The sequence below is a fragment of the Accipiter gentilis genome, chromosome 17 (assembly GCF_929443795.1).
Source record: "Accipiter gentilis chromosome 17, bAccGen1.1, whole genome shotgun sequence".
NCBI classification, from domain to species: domain Eukaryota; kingdom Metazoa; phylum Chordata; class Aves; order Accipitriformes; family Accipitridae; genus Astur; species Astur gentilis.
This window is the reverse complement of record NC_064896.1, coordinates 28,222,835-28,244,681: the sequence shown is the minus strand read 5'-3', so window position 1 is coordinate 28,244,681 and position 21,847 is coordinate 28,222,835. Positions and strand designations below refer to the sequence as shown.

At 43.6% G+C, this 21,847-nt stretch overlaps 1 protein-coding gene across 1 annotated transcript; it reads left to right on the top strand.

The window, feature by feature from the left end:
- The first annotated feature begins 208 nt into the window (after positions 1-208).
- Positions 209-12,192, top strand: LOC126047207 (acyl-CoA (8-3)-desaturase-like). Its single transcript, XM_049820519.1, has 12 exons — positions 209-727; positions 3,223-3,333; positions 3,626-3,823; positions 4,616-4,717; positions 4,892-5,020; positions 6,512-6,572; positions 6,697-6,773; positions 7,923-8,020; positions 8,371-8,467; positions 9,101-9,180; positions 9,600-9,725; positions 10,495-12,192. The coding sequence occupies exons 1-12, from the start codon at positions 533-535 to the stop codon at positions 10,544-10,546; spliced, it is 1,326 nt and encodes a 441-aa protein (XP_049676476.1). The 5' UTR covers positions 209-532; the 3' UTR covers positions 10,547-12,192.
- The last annotated feature ends 9,655 nt before the right edge of the window (positions 12,193-21,847 follow it).

Here is a 21,847-nt window from a genome sequence, read left to right as displayed (position 1 = left end):
CGATTCCCATCACCAAATCCCTCAGCGACGCTGGCTGCCATCTCCGGGCGCTGCGTCCCCCCGCCCGGCCATCGCGCGCTCCCCCTAAAGGGGCGGGCGCAAGGCGAGCGGGACCCAATGGGCTTGGGGGAATCGAGGGGAGGCGGGGCTTGAAGGCTCGGGGAGCCAACGGGAGGCGGGCCAGCGGTGCCGTTTACAAGAGGTTGGGAGGGAGCGAGGAGGGGGGACTCGGTGCTGGCGGGGAGGGTTCGGCCGGCGCCGAGCCCAACCGAAGCGAGCCGAATCGAACCGAAGCGAGCCGAGCGCAACCGAACGGAGCCGAGCGCAACCGAACGGAGCCGAGCCCATCCGAACGGAGCCGAGCCGAGCCGAGTCCAACCGAACCGAACCGAACCTTAAGCCAGCCGAGCCGAGCGCAACCGAACGGAGCCGAGCCCATCCGAACGGAGCCGAGCCGAGCCGAGTCCAACCGAACCGAACCGAACCGTAAGCCAGCCGAGCCGAGCGCAACCGAACGGAGCCGAACGGAACCATGGAGGACCCGGAGCCCGGCCGGGGGCTTCGTTTCTTTACCTGGGAGGAGATCGGGCAGCGGAACGGGGGGGGTCCGCCGCCTCAGGAGCGGTGGTTGGTGATCGAGAGGAAGGTGTACGACATCAGTCACTTCTACCGGAGGCACCCGGGAGGGGCCCGGGTCATCAGCCACTACGCCGGGCAGGACGCCACGGTGAGGGGCCGTGAGGGGCCGTGAGGGGCGGCGGGGGGTCTTGCTGGGCATCCACGGGAGGGCTGGAAGAGGGATGCTCGGGGCGTGGGCAATATGACAAAAATAATAACGAGTGCTACCAAAAATGGGTGTCCGCAACGGGGCATAAATCTGAGGGGGGGGGGGGGGGGAACCCAGTCGTTTTTGCACAAATGCGGTAAATAAGAACACCCCGGGGTTGATCCACGTCTAGCCACAGGCCAGATCTGAGGAGAAACACCCGAGGTATTCACAGGGACACCGGGGTGTGCAGGGCTAGACTTATTTTGTTTTTTTTTTTTTTGCATGTACACGAATGCCTTCAGCCTCCTTGAACTTTAAAAACCCAGGGCGGTGTTTTCAGGAGATGGCACTGGTGTAAAATAGTGCTGAAAATCGTATTTCAGTCCTTTAAAAAAAAAAAAAAATACCACCCGTGTCTGAGCGCCAGTGACCATTGCAAAGCAGAGTCAACGTTGTTCGAATTGGCAGCGCAGGCGTGGGGTAATTTTGTCAGTGTTATTGCCTTCCTTCGCCCGGTCATGTCTTTCACAAAAGAAAATGCGTTTCCTCCAAAAGGAAGTATTTAGACCCAAGGGCAGGTGTGGGATGTTGAAGCTACCCTCAAGAGTGTTTTTGGTGGACCATGTTTCAGCCCAGTGTTGTCCCTGAGCAGAAAGGATGAACCTTGAGATCTAGTGCTTTCCTTCACTACATCATATGCATATTATCTTCAGCTTTAAGTTATAGGAGAATTTGCACATACTTCATGAGGTCAGGAGGCGCACGTGCATTTTTGAAGACCTGTTGCTGTTGCGCGATCAGAAATGGGTCGGTGAGAGCGGGCAGCACGTAGAGCTGAACACGGTTAGATGGTCAGATTGCAGCCAGCTGCATTCTTTAGGCGCTGTCTGTGTCACTGCTGGGTGCAATTGAACTGCTGACCGCTCAGGAACCCGAGCCAAGTAAATTCCAATTTTTTTAAATAGTTTTGTCCTAGAAATGAAAAGAACCAGGCTTCTCAAAAACAGGAAAAAAAAAGAGGGAAAGGTCAGGAAAGAACACTTTTAGTCTGCTGAATGCCACTGGAGTGTTCTGCTTTCCTGAAGCTGGAATCAGCGGTCCTTTAATCTCCCATTAGGATTGCACTGCCAGGTTTTACAGCCTCCGTGGAAAGGATTGGTCTAAACGTGTGGCACCATCCTACTCTAATCTGCCCAGATACTCCTCCCCATTTTTTTTCCAATGAGAAAATGCAAATGTACGTTCTCCTCTTCTCTTTCCGTCCTTTATTCACATAAGCCTGAACAGAGAGTACTCCATCAGGGATGCTACCTCTGTAGTACAACAGGGCTGACCCAGAGCTGGCAACATCAGCTGGTTTTTTAACCTCTTTCTTGACTAGACATCTTTTAAAAGGACAATTTATTTTGAAAGCATGCAATGATGAGCTAGTAATTATAGTGCTGAACAGTTCATGGTGCAGGAAGCTTCCAAACTGACGTGCAGTGGGCAAATATTGTCGCAGAAATGAAAAAAAGAGCCTTAGGCTGAGGGAGATTGGAACATATATGCTGATGTGGACATGGAGGGAGAAATATGCAAAAGGAGATAAATGGGAGAAGTAGATGTCAGAACTGCTGTGTGTGCTCAGGGGATTTGTTATCTAAATATAGTGGTAGAATCTATAGTGGTAACAATCGCTAGTGATTTTTTCACCTTGCTGCCTCCTTACCATGGAGATAGACATTACATTTAAATGAGAAAAGTAACTGATTTCCCTAACGGGGATCTTTTGAATGGTAGGGATGAAACAAGGCTTTTTTCATGGGACTCTTCAGAAACATGGAGGGGAACCGCATGGGGAACAGGAGACGGGTAGGAAGAAAACAAAACTATTCTAGGAAGATGTGGCAGGGTGGTCATCGGAGATTGCCAAGGAAGCACGTTTGGAACAATGTGGGGCTTTTGAGAGATTGGTGTGGGTCACCAGGAGCTGCCATCACCTGTCTGTGTCCTGCTTGTCCCATTATTTTTCCCAGTTCAGCTAGCTGATTCAGGTTTTGTGCTAATATCTTGCCCTCCTTCCCACTCAGACTTTCATTTCAGGATATGGGGCCTGAGGAAGGAAGGTAAAGGCAAAATAGAGACAGAGGAATATGTGGTTGAGATGATATATCTTGAGGTTCAATGGGGTATGAAATTTTCAGATTCAAAAGTAAGAGGGGAGTGAGCCCATATTTCTTGGTGACCTGCACTTAACAGCATCCAGATAGGAAACGATACAGAGAATTCAGCTTCAAATGATCATTTGCGGTGTGAAGAAAGCAGTAAGATTTGTGGCAGTAAGATCTGGTTCAGCCAGCTCCATTAGTAGGGTTGCTTTCTGCTGAGTCCAGGATATCATGAAATACATTTCTTTTGCTGCCACCTGAACAATTGTTTTTCTTCATCCTGTTCCTATATCTGTATTTCAGGATCCTTTCATAGCATTTCATCTTGACAAGACACTAGTAAGAAAGTACATGCGTCCACTCTTGATTGGGGAACTGGCACCAGATCAACCCAGCTTTGAGCCCAGCAAGAATGTAAGTATCTTAAAAACTTGGTATTCAGGTTGAAATTGTGCTCTTCAGCTCCTCTTACTGGCAGCCAGAATTCCCTGTACATAAAATGATAGTATCTCCTGGAATCTCTGTGTTGGTCTGAAGCTTCCCCTTGGCTTCATGTCATTATCAGTAGTCTTAGGGAAGGTTTGCCTCCAGGTGACCCTCAGCTTTTTCCCATTGCCATAGTAGCTCCTTGAGAGGGGAAACTGAGCTCGCCTTCGGGTTTCTGAGGCATTTTCAGACCAGCAGATACTCTTGGGTGTCCCCACAGAAAAAGCTGGTAGAAGATTTCCGTGAACTCCGTGCAGCTGTCGAGAAGATGGGGCTTCTCAACCCCAACCGCACCTTTTTCATCCTGTATCTCTGTCACATCTTGGTCTTGGATGTTGCAGCCTGGCTCACCATCTGGTATTTTGGAGCATCCACAGTGCCTTTCCTTTTCTCTGCAGTGCTTCTAGGCACTGTCCAGGTAAGCAGCTAGGTGAAAAGAAGCCCCAGAAACACCAAAAGCCAACCTTTTGAGACTTAGGGGCTCATTGCCATAAGCACAGGAGAAATCTTGTCTTCGTGGACTGCCCAAATTCCCGCTTCTCCCTGCGTCCCACCAAAGGGGCAAAATTACAGTGCCACAACACGCTGCTTTGGTAGAGCAGGCTTTGCCCTGCTTTTTCCTTCCTGTAGTTCCTCAAAGCCCTCCTTATTCCCAGCCTTCTTCATACAATGAAAGCCATGCTACGCTTCTGAGGTCCCTTGTGCCAGAACTCCAAGGCACTGTGCAGGGGCCAAGCCACCGTGTTCCCATGGGAACTTGCAGCGAGTTAGAGGAGAGGGCAGAGCAGCTTTCAAAGCCCCAGCTATTTCTCCTGTGGCCAGCTGATCCCCTTGGAATTACAAGTACTCAGAGGAGGCAGCAGCAATCTGCTCCTTAAAGGAGACTTTGTTGCTGATTTCAGTGCAGTTTTGTAACAGAATAAATGCTGTTTCTGAGCTCCATGACTCCCCCCCCCCCCCCTTCCAATTTTTTCCTTCCTCATGAAAACAACTACCTGGGACTAAAAGTCATTAGGCAAAGTCTGGACTGCAGTAGTATATAGTAAAACAGAAGTGTTTGGACTGGGTTTTAGTAGTAGAAATGCTCTTGCTATCCAGGGTTACATTGTGAGGAGCATGGGAGTGGGAGAAAAGAAAGCCCTTTTCCAATGCAGAGCCTCTTGACTCTTCTTTTTCCCCAGCAGCACTGTGTGTTTTTTTTTAATTCCAGACCCAGGCTGGCTGGCTCCAGCATGATTTTGGACACCTTTCAGTCTTTAGCAAGTCCAGATGGAACCACTGGGTGCACAAGTTTGTGATCGGCCATCTGAAGGTGGGCATTCAGTGCTGAGAGGGACTGCTAGAGCCTTGCCTGGGAAGCTCTGCAGTCAAAACCAATCTCAGTATAAGAAGAAAGCAAATGCAAGGAACTGCTGGGGAGGGAGGACAGACGAAGGGCAGAAAGTACAACCTCTTTACAGCACTCTCTTCTCATCCTTTCCTGCAGGGAGCACCAGCCAGCTGGTGGAATCACCTCCACTTCCAACACCACGCTAAACCCAACTGCTTCCAAAAGGACCCTGACATTAAGATGCACCCCTCATTTTTTGCTTTGGGAAGAATACTCTCTGTAGAGGTGAGACCTGATGAAGGCTGGGAGGTTACAGCATTAGGATTCAAATTTGGAAAGCTTCAGGGAGCTTGGAGACTAGTGACCAGTTGGTTTGGTCAATGAGCTGTCTCAGTATTTTGGAAATTTGGAGAAGGTGCAGCTTGGCATTAATAGCCTTTGAAAAACAAGAAAAAAAAAGATCCTGATGCATCACTAGCTTCCATATACTTAATGTTGCAAATGGGGTTTTTTTATGGTTTTTGCCCTAATACAATCTTGCTGTGGGTTGAAATTTTCCAAATTTACTCTGAAGGTTTTAAAACAAACACCCAAACTGCTTCTGTAAAATGAGAAGTACACCCAGAAAATTATTTGAGTTGACTTGCTATTTTATATAGTGCTATTTTTGCCTTCCACTTGTCCCTAATATTCCTTGGTAATACTTCAGTATTTCTGAGATTTTTATATTCTTAAAATTTCAATAGAAGTTATTTTTGCTGTGTTTTAAAATAAGAATGAAATATTTGTCACGATTACAAGTTTGTATTTCTCTGATGAGAGACTTGCAGTTGTATGAAGATAAGATTGCCAGTTGTTCTCTTTACCAAGATCAGCTTGGACAAATTGTAGTGTTTTGGGAAATGAAGTAGTGAATGACAAGCAAGGACTATCTGGAACGTTTACAATTACTGATGAAAGAAGATAGTTCAGTGGTCTCAGTCTGAGAGTGGGTGTCAGACTGGGTCCCATCTGGAGTCCAACTCTATTTCTGGTACAACTCTGAAGTTAATTGAATGGCTTTAGCATTTGCTGGTCCTTAAAAAAAATAGTTACATAAATTCATAGTGTCACCTGGCTTAGATGTTCCAGTTTGCATTGAAATTAAGGGAGGGCTCCTGTTTGGAATTAGTTTGGACATATACAGGGTTATAATGGAGCTCCTCAGGGAAGTCAGTGACATGTTCTGTTATGTTTATACAGTGAAAAATTAGCAGGCTCAGAGGGAGGATAACCTATTCAGTCCTGTTCCTATGCACACAGTTTAATGTCTAGATGCTCATTTCTCTGCTTTGGAGACTAATTGCAAGTAGGTGGGAGTTCTACGTGCTGTGATCTTTATGGATAGTATCATAGGTCTTTGGTTTTTTCTGAAGCTGTATATTGGCAGCAAACTGTTCTCAGTGCCTCATGTGGTTTTCGGTTAAGTGTTGTTAGGCAACTGTGCCCTCTGTAGGCAAAAAGCTTCCAGAGCACGTCACTGTCTGTGGTGCAGGGGACTACCCAGCCTCTTCTGCAGCCAAGGCAGGGATGAAGACTTCCCATAGCAGTCATAGACTGAAGTTCCAGGGGATGATGAAGCCAATGGCATGTGGATGCTGGCATGGTTTGATAGGGCATCTCTTTCAAAGGTTAGGAGCTATCTAAGTATGCATTTCTTCGGAAGCATATGTAGGACTGTATGTACAGATGTCTTTAGCTGTCTTCACAGCCTGAGTAATTTGCTTATTTTAACAGCTTGGTGTACAAAAGAAGAAATTCATGCCTTATAACCACCAGCACAAGTACTTCTTCTTCAGTGAGTAACCCTACCCTTTTGCAGTTCTATGGACAGCATTCACTCAATGCCTTCCTTTTCCAGTCCATCTCCCTGGCATAAAAGGGCACAGTTAATGTCTCTGCAATCTGTTTCCCCACTCTAGTTGGTCCTCCAGCTCTCGTGCCTCTTTACTTCCAGTGGTACATATTCTACTTTGTGGTACAGCGGAAACAGTGGGTGGTAAGTCGGCTCCGCATTGCCAATGGTGACTTCTCCTGGTTTTACAGATACGTTTCTGTGAAGAAATTACTGGGAGGAACTCTGAGCCATGTATCTCTGTGGCAAGGGGTGTGGGTATACGATCTGAGCAATAATGTTTGCTGGGGGAGAGAGGGTACCTTCCACAGAGCCCTTCTCCTCTGTGAAAGATCCATTCACAGTTGGGTAACAAAAGATGTTCTCTGATGTTCTGTCTCGGTCCGGGGTGTGTGAGTGTCTGGAAGCATTCCTTCTTCTGCGGAGTCGATGTTCATACAGAACCTGTCCTTCAGGTAGCATGAGAGTCTAGTTTAAGGTAGAAGCGGCCATTCTGACCACTCTTTTTTGTTTTCCTAAACCAATACAATAAAAACTGACAGGCACAGAAAAAGGGGAAAAGTAGCAGAAATCAGGAAGGGTCAGAGGAGTATTCAGTGTGCCTCCATTTTGCAAAATGATGTATAAAAATCAAGTAGCTTTCAGGTAGCCTAAAACTGAATCCTCACAGTTCGGTGTGAAGTGGAATAAGGAATGTGTAGTAGACTTTCAGAGTCGTTAGGAAGGTAGTTTATTAGGGGAAGATCTAGGACCTTGAGAAATAACATGGCGTTTAGAGACTTTAGAAAAAATATAGAAAAAAGATGGCTCTTCTCTGAGATGTAGGGGTTAGAGACAAAGCATCTTGGCTGGTTTATTCTTGCCTGGGGGATGGGACAGTCAGGAGAAAATGAACATGAGGGGAATCAGAGTTTGCAAGAAATGTGAAGAGGAACAAAAAAGGATGACATGGAGGTAAACCAGAGCTCTTTATTCTTTTAATTGGCTTTTCTCACTGCTTTCTTCCTCTTTAGATCCAGAGGAAAGCGTGATGCTTTAGAGCGTGTCCTCTCTAGTGTTTGCCCTGTGTCGGGCTCATAAGACTCATAAGTCCTGTGCCGGGCTCTGGAGCACAGGAATGGCTGGGGAGTGGCTGTGTGTCAGATTGCTTTGTGATGGGGCTGGGGAGGAAAAATCTATCAATAAAAGATATTGTGGGAGGTTTTAAGGGGAGTGCCACATAGAGTGGATGGTAAAATCAGAAGCCAGTACTTTTTCCTGTTAATGAAGTTTTATCTGTTCCCTATACTACAGGACCTGGCCTGGATGATGACCTTCTACATCCGATTCTTTCTCACCTACTTGCCCTTACTGGGGGTGACGGGTATCCTGGGGCTTCATCTGTTAGTCAGGTATCATTCAACTTATAATTCCTGCATTTTCTTTACGCAGTTCCTTTGTGTCAGCTTTTCTTCAGCCTTCTGGTTATCTTTCCTATCAGCTCCCTATTCTTCTGTCTCTTTATGACTTTCAGCCAGACAGAGGTTGTTGTCAGTCAGGCATGTGTCTTTAGAAGGTAGAAAGTGTCTGTGTAGAGGGTAGAAGGTGTGTGTAGGTCTGGTCTGCTGACCAGATGTTTGGGGTTCCTGGTGTTCGTTTTATCAAGCAACGACTAGCTTGTATGCGTACGAGTGTTTTGTACTGACTTGTTATGGCATAGGTGTGAGACCAGTAATGTTTTTGTGTGTGTTTGTGTGCACAGGTTTATAGAAAGTAACTGGTTTGTCTGGGTTACACAAATGAATCACATCCCGATGCACATTGATTATGATAAGAATATGGACTGGTTCTCTACCCAGGTAAGACCTTCTTTCCAGAGACCGGTGACTTTGAGGTGAGAAGCTACAGTTCTGGGTACATAATGCCCAAGAGAGCTGATCGCAGAAGTGGTGGGAACCGAGAGAGGAAAAAATAAGCAGCTTGTCCTCACTGTGTGAAGCGAGTGATTAGTGCGAAGAAAGAAGGTGCAGAAGTGGCATGAAGGCTTCAAATGCTGAGCACAGATGCCTCAATGAAAATAATTAGAGATGCAGAGCATCTGCATCTAATAATTAGAGCATTGTAAATGCTCTTCAGATAGAGAGCTTTCTGTGCATGAAGGATGCACATCTCTCTTGTGTGCTCTGTCTTATTTTAGTTCTGAAGCCATTACACAGTTTTTTAAGTGAGGAAGGTGAAAGTCATAGTTGTTATGGCTTATCTCACTAGGGAAGTCAAGTCTGTTTTCCTAAATTATGCCCCTAAGAATCGTATATCTCAGCATGGCCATCTCGTTTTGATTGGAGATAGCTCTTGGAGCTGCTGTATTCAGCCAGAAGACATGAGATGATAAGGAACTTATAACTGCTTACTGTTGTGTTTGGCACATGTAAGAGAAGAGGCATTCCTAAAGCAAAACTTAAATGTTACTGGTTTTTGCTTTTTTTATTCAGCTCCAGGCAACCTGTAATGTTCATCAGTCCTTATTCAATGACTGGTTTAGTGGACATCTGAACTTCCAAATCGAGCACCAGTGAGTTGAAGCATGGGTTGGGGATGTGAGGGAATTTCAAGGAGTATGCTAGTTACACTAGGTCTGAAGAGCCTACAAGGTCCCTGTCTCTATCAGCTAATACAAGAACAAAAGATAATGTGGGTAAATTTTGTGTTCTTTACATGGGGATGGAATGGGAACTCCAAGAAACTTTTTGGAGGACTGGGAGGCACCAACACCACTCTAGATATGAGTAGTATGGCACAGGAATGAGAATTTCCAGCTTCCTGGTTTTACAGATACTGATTAAAGTGACACGAGAGGGACCGCTACAGAGCTCTAATGGCTGTGGGCACAAGGGGACGTTGAGGCACTTCCAAGCTTAGGCACAGAAGAGGGGCAGAAATTCTGTGGGGTCATGATGGGTGCCATTGAATCACCATATTCTTTTCCCACAGCCTTTTTCCGACAATGCCTCGACACAACTACTGGAAGGTGGCCCCTTTGGTGAAGTCCCTGTGTGCCAAACATGGTATTGAGTACCAGTGCAAGCCATTGCTCACCGCCTTTGCGGACATAGTGCAGTATGTATCAACCTACCGCATCCCCTAAGTGAAAGGTTTTTCAATATTACGGAGTGAACAGGCGGGGGATGTGGGAAGGTGAGGGGCAGCCAGCGTGGATCACAGAAGTTGTGCGAATAGCTGTAGGTAGTATAGATGACTATGAAAGGGATTGGAAGACTTCAGCTGTGGCGCTGGTTTCAGTAGCAGCAGACAGAAGGTGTCAGTAGGAACGACCTAATGGAGAGCTCCTTTCCTTCAGCTCTGAAGAGACAGAGGTCATTAGGATGCCAGGTCTGGCACCTCTGTCTCCAAATATGCTCCAGGGAAAGAGGTGTTTTCATAAAGATGTATTTGAACCGTCATTCATTCTTTCTTTTTTCTTCTTTCCTCCCCTCGTTGCCCCCCAGATATTTCTTATTCCATTGAAAAGTCATATGGCTGTCTTCTGCCATGCTTGCTCCTTTTGTTTTCATTGTAATTAAGTTGTTTCCTTTAACATTCCAGTCTTTCTTTGATGTAGCCACAGTGGTTTGGTGGTTCTTCATCTTTCCAAGGAGCTGTAGTCTACATTGCCTTGCCTCTGAAGATCTCTGAGCAACCTGATCTAGTTGAAGATGTCCCTGCTCATTGCGGGAGGGTTGCACTAGATGACCTTTAAAGGTCCAACCCAAACCATTCTGTGATCTCCTTTGCTTAATCTATAGACAGGAATTCTCACAATGGTCTGTTCCCTGGACGCTGTATCTCATTACCTTGTTTCTAAGGAAATGTCGTTCTCTCTTGGCAGCTCTTTGAAAGATTCAGGGGAGCTCTGGCTGGATGCCTATCTACATAAATAAGCAGCAGTGGATCCTTACAGAGGAATTCCCCACCTTTGTTGCCTCCTGTGGTGGTCACCATGAAGATACTGCACAGAGGAGAGAGAGCTGGCTAAGCCAGAGGTGGGGAGGTGGCTCAGCTTTATTCCATTGATGAATGTGATTAATATGATTGTTTAAAAGATGTGTTCTTAATTCTTCTTGTGCTTCTTTCATTCCTCTTTGGTGCTGAGTTAATGTGGAAAAGCTGAATGGAGGAGGTTATGTTCCACCAAGCTGGAGGCAGCTTTGGGACTGGGAAAAGGTTCTTTTCTGTCTGCTGATACTTCATTTGCTGAGTATATAGGAGGGAAGTCTCTTGTCTAACATAGGCTTTTGTGAGGTGGCTCTCATTATGAACGTAGCAAGAAAGTTGAGACAGTATGAACTCAAAAGAACACAGTTATTAAAATGTGGAAGCAATAAGGAATTGCATAGGTACAGTATTTTCGAATACCTATGTGTAATTAACAATGGCAATAGAAGTGCCTAAACCAACTTGTATGTATGTGGATGAGGTGGAAAAGGTATAGGCAGCAATTCTGTAGGAATAAGCATGAGGAAAAAGATCTAATTAGAGCCCTAACTGAGGTAGAGAAACAGGAAAGTGGAGGTTATTCCGCAGGCACGTAGATGTGAGAGCTCGGCATGCCATATTCTGTGGCAATGCTGCCCTCTACATCTCTTCTGTGGTGAAAACCTCTGGGTGATTTGCCGATTGGTAACCTCCCATGGAGTCTCTAAAAGTGGTTTCCACAGTGCCATACTTCTGAGGGTTACTGAGCCTGTTACTGAAAGTCAGAAGGGACAGAAATACAGCACGTCCATACTCGGGATCCCTACAAAGGTGACTAAGAAAGCAAAAGGGTAATCGGTCTGTGGTCACTTGAAGCTTCACTCTTTTTTGAGTGATTTGTTAAGCAGAGAAAACTCATGACTTCTGGCCTATAGAGCTGGAGGTGTTCCTGTCTGAGCTGCAGCCAAATTTAATGAAGGTGTAAAAGTGTTAGGGGTTGGGGTACTGTTTAAATGCATTTAACTTCTCAATCGGCAGAAGTCAGCGGGCTGCATACCTGTAGGCATATGTCAACCAATACATTGCTGGTCTCTAGAATGTGCCTTCAAAACACACCCCAAGAGGGCATGTACTGTGTGATTTATTGGAATATTAATTAGCCTTACTGGATTTCCTGGTGTCTTTTCATTTACTACACCAGTGTTACAGATGCCAAACTAGGATATAGCACCTGGCATAGCACTAATGAAGATGGCTCCATCGCCCTGTTACCTCAGTGACAGGTGGCTTAGTCTCCAGAGGGATGGGTTGATTTTGAGGAAGATATGGTGCTTTTTCTGTTTAATATTCAAAAGGTGGATGGCTTGTGATGGAATGGAAGAAATGCATCTGCCCAGGCCAACAGTGTTGTTAAGCACAGAATAAAATTGTAATAGAAATAATAAAATAATCATTGAATCATTGATACCTGTTGATAAAGACCATAAAGGAAATGGGCCTTAGTTACTCTTTCACCTTGATTTCTCCTGCTCCTTTTCTTTCCCTCTTATTATTTAGAACTGTTGGTGCAGGGAAGTCTAATAATAAAATTCCTTATCTTACCAACTGTTGCTGTCACCAGAGTAAAATACGTCTGCACAAGAGTCTGCACTTTCTAAAATGTGGAACAAATGCTTGTCCACAGAGAACCATCATAAACCTCAGCATTTGTATTTTGGAGGAAGGGAGTGAGTCTGTCCTTTTTCACTTGTGTGAAGTATGCAGTATAAACAATTAAACCAAAATGAATCCTACCAAAACAAAACCACACACCAGTTCTTCCTCCAGAATGAGGAGGAAAAGAAAAAATTTAACTACCCCTGACTTCTGGAAGTTGCATTACTTTATACGTAGCAAGGTGCACATGTTTTATGAAATCAAGAGCTGCTCTGTAAGGACTTAGATTCAACAGGCTATCAACTCTCAGATGAAACTTCAGTGGCACTGCCAAAAGTTCCCTCTGACCTTGGAGTGTTGATCCTCAGCCACAAAGGGACAGAAGCCTTGTTAGGCTAATCAGGAGAGCTGTTTAACATCTCAGCTCCGTAATGGAATCCCCCAGGTTAGGCTCTTCATACGTACAGAGAAAGCTGGACAAGTGGGGAGCTGCCTAAGCTAGACAAGATAAAACACTGAAGGCAAGGAAGTCTTCAAAAATCCTCTAGAGGCATTCCATCTCCCTAACTCAAGCTTCACAACTCGGAATTTTGTCCACTGGATAAAACTGGACAGACTGTCCTGGTAGCAAGAGTGCTTTGATCTCGTGTTCTGGCTACAATTGCCAGGTTCGAGAATAAAGGTAATTCCTGCTCTTTTTCTGTGGCCCAGTGAGCCTTTAATTTACACATGCAAGTAGAATGGTTTCAACAGGCAAGGAAGGTACAAATTTTCAATTGTCTCTGACAAAAGAGGGAACTGAGCCTAAGCTGCTCCGGTAGTACTCCAATTACGGAGATACTTCATAAAAGTGCAAGTACCTGCAACATGTTTTGAAGGAAGGCAGCTAGAATTCAGCTCAGTTCGTGAAGCTTTGAAATGGATTGTGACAAGCGAGGTAAGTAGAAGAAATGCTGCTTGTGGGTCAAGTGGGCTGTTAAGTGTTCAGCAATGTTGAAGCGCTTGGTGTTTCCCAGCAAGTGGCTTTTTTCTGAATGCCGAGAGTCAGAACATTAATTATCTGGATGTTTAATTTTGAAAATTCAAATAAATTTAAGCTACCCCCAGGGCTAGGATGATCTAGGCGTTAACAGTTTTGAAGAGAATAATGTGTCTAAGTTCCACCTTAGTGCCTAAGGCCTTGGAGACGTTTGTTGCGTTTTCTCTGCCACAGTAAGGAGGAACCGTCCACGCTACAATAAACCAGTTGCCTGACTAACCAGGAAAACTAACGTGATGAACTGATTCACAGTCCTAAAGGTAAGACCAAAAGGGGACCTGAATCAACATAAGCAGATCTGCATATGTTGAGTTTGCTAGAAGTTCTCCAGGTGTATGACAGCTCAGGAGGAGAAATAAGCTGTATCATAACTTCTTCCGTTTCTGAGATTATTCTGGGCTGTTCAGAGTCCACAGTGGCATTACTCTGAGGCACCTAATATTGAAATTCTGCAATTTTCAAACGCAAATCCAAAACCCCGTTCAGGTTCCCCGAACATGCATTGGGATACACCTTTTTGGAACAATACCACCAGCCCCAGATTTGTCATGTAGTGGAAGTCCTTTGGCTTAAAACATGGAACCTGAACAGTTCGGCCTTAAAACACAGAACCTGAACATTGTGAAATAGCCACAGTATGGCAGTCAGGCATCAGAAATGAAGTAGGACATCCATCCTTACTGTGTTTAAAGGCTCTGGTCTTGCTATTATCCTACTTTTCTGTTCACTTAAAGGAAGTAAATATGAAATTAATGCACAGCTCAAAGCAACTTTTGGCTGATGTGAGAATGGAACTCCTAAAACTCACTAACCAACCATTATATCCCCATCTCACCCTCTGTAATAGGTAAGACTGTATTAAAATAACCTTTGCCCGTAAGCAGGAGTAGCTTCTGGGGCCTTTTGCTTTTGGGTCTATATTTTAGTTCATTCTAAACACTAAGAAATGAAAGGTATGCTAAATATCTAGTGCAGATTTAATAAACATAAAAATGCATTCTCTCTGAAGATCTCTCCAGTGGATCTGATCGTGAGGTAGGGAAAAGTAATTAATCTTATGCTGTCGGTAATTGTTCAAAGCCACGTGACCACTAAGATGGTAGTTCTGAGGTTTGGTGTTGCATTCACATATCCTGTACTTACATGCTCTTTTTCTGCGACAGTTGTGGCAGGTTAGGCAACTAAGTATGTGAATTACATGGTGTAAGGAGAGATTTAATGAATAGGATAATTGCTAAAAAAATCCTGGCACTGTAGCAAGGTCTGTTTAGGGATGAAGACAAGAACTTTTACACCCAAGGTGAAGCCTGTTAGTCTTCAGCCTCTCCTTGGGATTTGGATGTTGGTAGAGGATATAGTCCCCAAAGATGTTCAAATGAGAACAAATTTACCAGGCATTTGCATGGGGTCTTAAAAACTGCAGTCTGGGGTTCATAAGGCTTTGAAGATTATCTAGTTAAGCGGAGTATCATTGGGAAAAGAGGTGGCTCCAGCCCAGAATAAATTACTTTTTTCAAATCAGGGAGGAACATTTTCAGTAATGGAGTAGCTGGAATTATAAAAACGTTAGGGTGATGTTAAAATAGTTAAGGGTGGAAGAGGAAACTGTTGTAGGTTTCCCCTTCCCAACACCCACTCATTTTGACATGTTAATGTAACGAATTATCTGGATTTGCAATCCTTGCCCAACCCATGCAGGTGTTTGCTTCCTTTATCCTGAGTTCCTGAAGAGGTAAACTGTGTTGTTTACAGAAATTTCTCGATCTTTAGAGAAGAAGGAGAAATGAAGATGATTGCAGGTCCATACAAGATAGAGAATGGATGCAGCTGAGCCACTCGGAAACAGGATGATTTGTTGCTTCCCAAGATAGATTCTTTTATAAGGAGTATAAAAAGATTTCTTAACAGGTCAGGTGTAGAAGACTAATGTATTAATGCAACACTACTCATGGGTGAGGAGAGGCTTACGTTACACTGGAAGAGAGTTCATTGGCATGAATGTGGTTTCTGTGCAATTTATATCTGCTACAGAGACTAATATTAAGTGTTCAGAAAATGGTGAGGAATTTCTGCAAAGAAGGTTTTGAAACAGCAATAAAAACTAATGCACCGATGAGTACTAATATGAAAGGCTGATTATGATGGTGTCCTTTGGGCAAAATAGTTTGCTTCTACGAGAAGCAGCAGTTTTGTAGAGTTGGAGGATCAAGTGATACGATGCTTTTTTTTTTAGGAAAAATAGCTTAAAATATACCCTAATAAATAAAATATCATCCAACAGTGCAATTTTAATGACTGGAATGCTTGTCTAAGGACAAAAGAGTCTTTAGAACATCAAGTTTACGTGTATCTGACACCTCCGGTAGATATTCTAGGAATACTGTGAGACATATTCGGTCATGGTGAAAATTGCCCTTCCATTTTGGTTGCTGGAGGCTTTGTTTCACAGATTCTGCAATACAATGGTAGCAAACGTGTGATGCTTGGCAGCCAGTGACAAAGTCTTTCAAGTCTTGTTGAGATGGGGAAACTGGAAAATGTCTTGCACGTTGAATGCAAAACAACGTTTGATCCCCAGAGGCAGAGAAAGGTGAAGTGGAATCACTAATATAGAGGAAGCTGTTAGGCCATTTCCAAAGGTCTGACTGATCCATAGTAGCCTACTTTGTCTGTGGTCCCAAGTACTAGCGTGGCTTTTTGATTTTTGCAGCTAATCATTTGGGCTTTGTCAGTTTGGTGATTTTTTTTTATTTTTTTTTTTGTATATGTACATTTGTTAGTTATTGTTTTGGAGGGGCAGTCCTGCATGCTTACCAAGAGTGTATGGGCAATTCAGTGCATTTTGGCTCCCTCTACAGCCATTGGAGGTAAAGGAGGCAGTTCTAGATGCTCTTTTAATTAAAAATCTAAGATAAATGCAGTGGATTGCCTCTGAAGATGCTTGCTGCTTTTCATGCTCAATAGGAAGAACACAGACAACTAGTTCAGACTAGATGCCTCACTTTGTATTAAACTGCTAAGGTTAGATGACCATTACTGTCAGAACTCAGTTCTATGGGAAGAAGATTGTTTTTACTGATTTACGTTTCTTGGCGTATAGATGTTGCTGACTCCTACAGCTACTGAAGGTGACCTCTGGACAGTGCAGGTAAGTCCTGTATGAGTGCCAAAGCCAGTGTCTTTCTGGGCAGACAACGGGGCTTCAGGACCTCTGAATCATAGGATCATTCAGGTTGAAAGGGACATCATATATTTATATATCATATCAGGGTCATCTATTCTGACCTGTAGTGTAAATACTGAATTCAGGCAAGGTTGCTTAGGGCTTTGCTCAGCTGGGTCCTGAAAACTCGCAGGGCCAGAGATCCTGTAGGCTTTCTGGGCAACGTCTTCCAAAGCTTAATTATATTTGTAGAGAAAACTTTTGTCAGGACCTCCCTCGTTTCATTTTATTACCTGCTGCTTTCCTTACTCTGGCTCAAGCCACAGAAAAGGGAGCAAGATTTTGCCCTCAGTGACAGACACAGGCTCTGGCAAAAAGCACATGGAGGTAAATGAAGCGACTCTGCCTACTGGAGGGTCCCCATGCAGAATCTTGTCTGCGTGCCTCATTACTGAAATACAAAATTCTGTTTCTCTGAAAAGGTAGAATAATAAGAACAAACCCATTTCAATGGGTATCTTAAACTCAGTTCAAGGAGAACCAGCCACTGCTGAGAAATTTAATCCATTTTGCTTTTCTGGCCCTTCATAATTATCTCTGAAGTAATTAAGAGAACAGAACAGAAAAAGACATGCAAGTTGTTCTATGTTGTCTGTTGCACATGAGCTCCCAGCTGAATGCTGCTTTCTGAAATGCCTAAAAAATGACCTGTATGTACAAAAGCTAAAAAAGGGACAGGAATAGAGTTCCTACATTCTACATGGATATATCTGCTACCAGGATATTTTATTCAGGTGTGGTGTCTGCAATACAAAACCACTGTTGAAGAGCTAAAGAGGATATAGGGCAGAGATGCAGGAAAAACTAAAGCCTTAGGAAAGTTCCTCATTGCAGAAGAATAAAATTTTTGGAGCTCCCTGAGCCCAATAAAAGAAGAGGCAGTGACTTGATCATAAAATGAGAAACTTTATAGCGGAGAGTACTTCAATCTGTTGGTGATAAAGGAATACTCAGCAGCCGAAATGTGAATCAATACCAGTTTCAAGCTATACAGAAGGTGCAGATTCTTAGTACCAAGGTTCATTAGCCCAATGTTCAATATAGCAGGAGCAGTGATAGATTGTCCACTAAAGGAAATATCAAAATTCAAAAGTAATTTTTTAGAAGATATTTTTTTGTAAACTGTATCTGTTGTTTGCTTTGACTCAGAAAGAGATCAGGGCGGTCCTGTGGGCAGTATTATCATAATTAGGTCACCTCCTGCATAATAGATCTTTTGGAATGAACATGAGTGCTTCTAAAACAATAATTTAGATACATAGCCAGATAGAATGATAACTTCTTCTGGCAAGAAAAGATGTAAATGTCCTGACAAGTGAGTCTGAATTCCTTTCCAGGATCATCTCACAATAAATTATGAAAAAGGAACAAGCAGTAGTAAATGCTGGATGTTTCCCAAGTAAAAGAAAAGGCGAATGAAGATGCTGCCAGTGAGCTCAGGTTATGTCTTGGTCATTTTGAGGTTCTCTTTGTTTTATTGTCTCTTCTCCCCTCATCCAAGAAGAAGATCAGAAACATGTGACTTCAGTTGAAACTAGAAAGCTACAAATATTTCCGTCTTGAGCAAATATTCCAAAGTTACCAAAGTAGAGGAATAAATAAAGGGAAAACGCCTGCTGGAGTCTAATTCAGATTCCAGAACAGACATTCAGAGCAGCTGATTCATGTTACAGTCTATGTCTCATAGACAACTTCTAATTCTTCGAGAAAACTTTTCTTCTGCGAGAACGACATCACTTTAACAAAGATAGTCACCAGCCATAACTGCTGTGAGGCAGAACATGTCAAGGCAGGGGTAGATTCCTAAACTTGTGTCATCAGATGCAAGACTAGAGGTAGAATGTGTGGGATTTTTTTTTTTCTGAAAATAGAAAAGAGAGAATTTGCAAAATTGCCGAAGTCATATCAGAGCAATAGGACTCATCAGGATTCTCTCCTGTCTTAGTTTGTTCAAGATTTTTGTACTGGAGGAACTGAAGCCATGGTGTACTCCAGCCTGTTGTACCTGTCAATGAAGAACTTGTCAGAGAACCAGGATGAGGTCCGGCCCAGGAGTAGAAGGAGTTGGGACTTTCTGTAATGTGGGAGGAAAGCAGGATTCCCTTGGCAATGCCTCAGTCCTCAAAGGCTATGTTTGGGGGGGAGTAAAATTCTTACTCACGCTGGTTCAGACCGTTTGCTGTAGAATTAACCGTACTTGGGAAGTTGACTACCTGACAGATGGATATTCTAGTCTCAGAGTTAAAATGGGATCTAGCACAATGCCTTCTTGATTAAAATGGATAGTGGCTGAACTTCTTGTCATAAGACAGACCTACATGTCCCATATATGAATCTAAAAAGCCATACATCTACTCCATGCTGCCTCAAATTTTCAGGTAGCGAGGAAGCCTTAGTTTCTCCAGGGCTGAAGAGGTCTGCGCAGTTACGTTTGCTGAATGTGGCGTGGTACCCCAGGAGACTACATAATTTATGGGAAACCCGGATGGAGAAAGTGGAAATAGATTGACATCAGACAGACCTTGCTCCTGCAAAAGGGAGTACCTGGTGGTCTGAAGCACGGTCACTAGATTGCCAAGACAGTGCCTGCCCAGTAATAGACTTGATTGCCCAGATATAAAAGCTCCTGATACTCATTCTAGGAGGAAGTGTCACACTGAGGTAGGATGGCATATGGTTCTCAACATTTAAAGAGAATTTCACCATGGTTGTTGGAGATATGTCCAGAACTATAATCGATTTGACATTGCCAAAAACTGTCTCAACAGAGAAGAGCTATAGCCAGCAAGAACTCAGGAACAAACACAAAGAACCCTAGAAATAGAACAGGAATGGGCTCTAACTTCCATGTATTAACTCCAAACTGGAGATTTAGAAGGTTGCTTACAAGGATTGTAAGTATTTGCCTGATGCTTGAACATTTTTCTGCTTCTTGACCATTTTCCTTTATCAGCTAGACATTCACGTGCAGATCTGGAGTATCCTTTGTCCCTTGAAATGAGCCACTCTCAAGACTAGCTTGATGCTGAAGACCTGTGAGGCCGTGCAGGGATCACATGAAAGCATTCTACATTGGCAATTCCTTCTCTTAAATATTCTTTTACCTTTAACAAAGAAGAGCATACGTTCTTGTTCTTAGAACCAAACTCCAGCCGGAGTCTTCTTGCAGGCAGCTCCTGACCTGTGCTGAGCTGTATGTCAGCCCTCTTTGGCATGTAAACACGCTGCTCACCTGCATCTGAAAGCACTTCTGCATGCTTCCCTTGTTTTGAGAGAGGTACAGGCGATTTCCCTCATTAGACAGTGATAGTTCTTACCCAAAACATTCAAAGCAAAACAAATGCGACAGAAAAATACCGAGCAGTTCGTATTGCTGCAGTCTGGAGTCCCTGGGTCCTGAACATGCTAGGCTTCTGCCCTTGCACATACGCCACGTACCGTGGAGTATCTAGAAATGGGTCCAGAACTCATTCCATTTTTGTCTGAAGTGGTAGAGTAGCTTGTGGCTGAAAGTTATGATCCGCCACCAGAGAGAAAAGAACTGGCAGTTAGGAGTACATGTGCACCACATCAGAGATACGTGCCTCAGCTTAGCTACACCGGACTTGAGCCTTTGCTGCTTTTATTTAAGAGCAAAGTTTGAAAAATAAAAGAAAGTATTCATTACAGTCAGCAGGAGTAAGGAGCTCTGACATGAGTATGGAGGAGTCTTAGAGTATAAAAACTTTATGGGACTTATGTCCCTAGCAAGGACGGGAGAAACAAACTCAGGAGAGCATTTTGGATTGATAAGGAACTATCTATGAGGTAGATTGGGAATGCAAAGAATAGGGAAAAGGTTGTGGAAGTGCAAGTAAGAATTGCTAAAGTGTGAAAGAAAATTAAACTTTGCAAAAGAAATCAAAGCAAGTAGCAAAAGCTTCTTCAGCCATCGGAATGAAAAGTGCAACTGACCTCCTCGCGGAGAGGGTAGGATGTAGAAGTTTAAGCTTGATACACATCTCTGAGTCAAAATGCATATGCTGCCCTGCTAAGAATATACACCAATATGTGTCTGAAGAAGAACGGTGTGGGAGACAGACGGTGAAGGCCAGAGAATTGAATTATGGTCGAATAGTGCAGGAGGCAAGTTGTTGCAGGATCCCTCCCTCATGTTGCAGAAGTTGGAAGGTGGCCCAAGACCCACAGGAAGGACAGAAAGAAGAAGGTGCTCTGTGTGTAGGCTGTGGAACCGCTGTGGGTGTTTTAATCCTTGCTTATGTCACGTTGTTCCTAAGTGGTATTGCACAAGTCATCTACTAAAAAACCTTCCAATCATGGTCGCTTTTTGTAGTTTTGTGGATGGACAATTTCAGATAGCCAGAGCATTCAGAAGTGGGTCTGCAATCAGTGGGTGCTCTGCACAGAACACAGAAAAGGCTGTAAAAAAGCTGACAAGTCTGAGAAAACCAACCCCAAATATATGACAGTAGGCAAACAAAATGAGTTTCTTATAGGCATTTAAGATTTTTAGCTCAAATCATGCTGTGTCTCATTTCCTCTTTGTAACGATATATAATGCTACCCGTGTGCTTGAGAGAGGGGCTTTTTAACAGCTCTTCAATTTTGAATTTGTAATTTTAGACCAGCTGAATTTAGCTCTTAAAGCCACAGAAGAGCCCCTGGGGTTCTGAATTCCATGAAGTTGGCGGATGTGAAGGGTATATTTCATAGGAATCACAGGTTAAGTGAGATACATGAAATGAAAATATTAAGTACGAGGCGATTGTTGAAGAGATTAATATCAACCCTCTTTAAAATTAATTTGGGTGTGTATTTACAGGTGACGTCTGTATGAGAAGGTCACACCAGAATTGCAATAGCAAATCATGTCAAGTTTTACAGCTTCATTGTGCAGCGTTGTAGCATCTTCTGTGTAGGGGTTTTAGTAACTTAAAAGTACAAAAAATTTATGTAATATAGTTCAGTGTCTTAATGCAACTTATTGTTCCGAGGGGAGTTTTAGTTTAGAAGGTTCACAGTGCATTTTACAGAACCTAATTTTACACCTCATTATAATTAAAATGGCATCCATCTTGGTTTTTTATTGTTTACACATAAAATGCAACCCAAAGCTAGGAGTGAAAGCAAAGTTTGCCCCCACCTAAATGGTAGTATTTCACAGGTGTTTTCTTCTCTTTTGCAAAAGACATGAAGATTGCTTTCACAGAGGAAAAAAACCCCATGTGTTATCTCACTACTGGTATCTGGATTAAGGAACGAAACAAAAAGTTAATCACGACTTGGAATATCTGAGCAAACTAAACCCCTCAAGGCAGTGAAGAGAAGAGGGCCTCCACTGCAAACTTG

Bases quoted from the DNA above. Each gene is read 5' to 3' on its own strand.
- LOC126047207 (XM_049820519.1), top strand. From the start codon at position 533: ATGGAGGACCCGGAGCCCGGCCGGGGGCTTCGTTTCTTTACCTGGGAG. The intron at 8,468-9,100 runs GTAAGACCTTCT...TTTTTTATTCAG, and splicing joins TGGACTGGTTCTCTACCCAG to CTCCAGGCAACCTGTAATGT. The intron at 9,726-10,494 runs GTATGTATCAAC...CTCTCTTGGCAG, and splicing joins GCCTTTGCGGACATAGTGCA to CTCTTTGAAAGATTCAGGGG.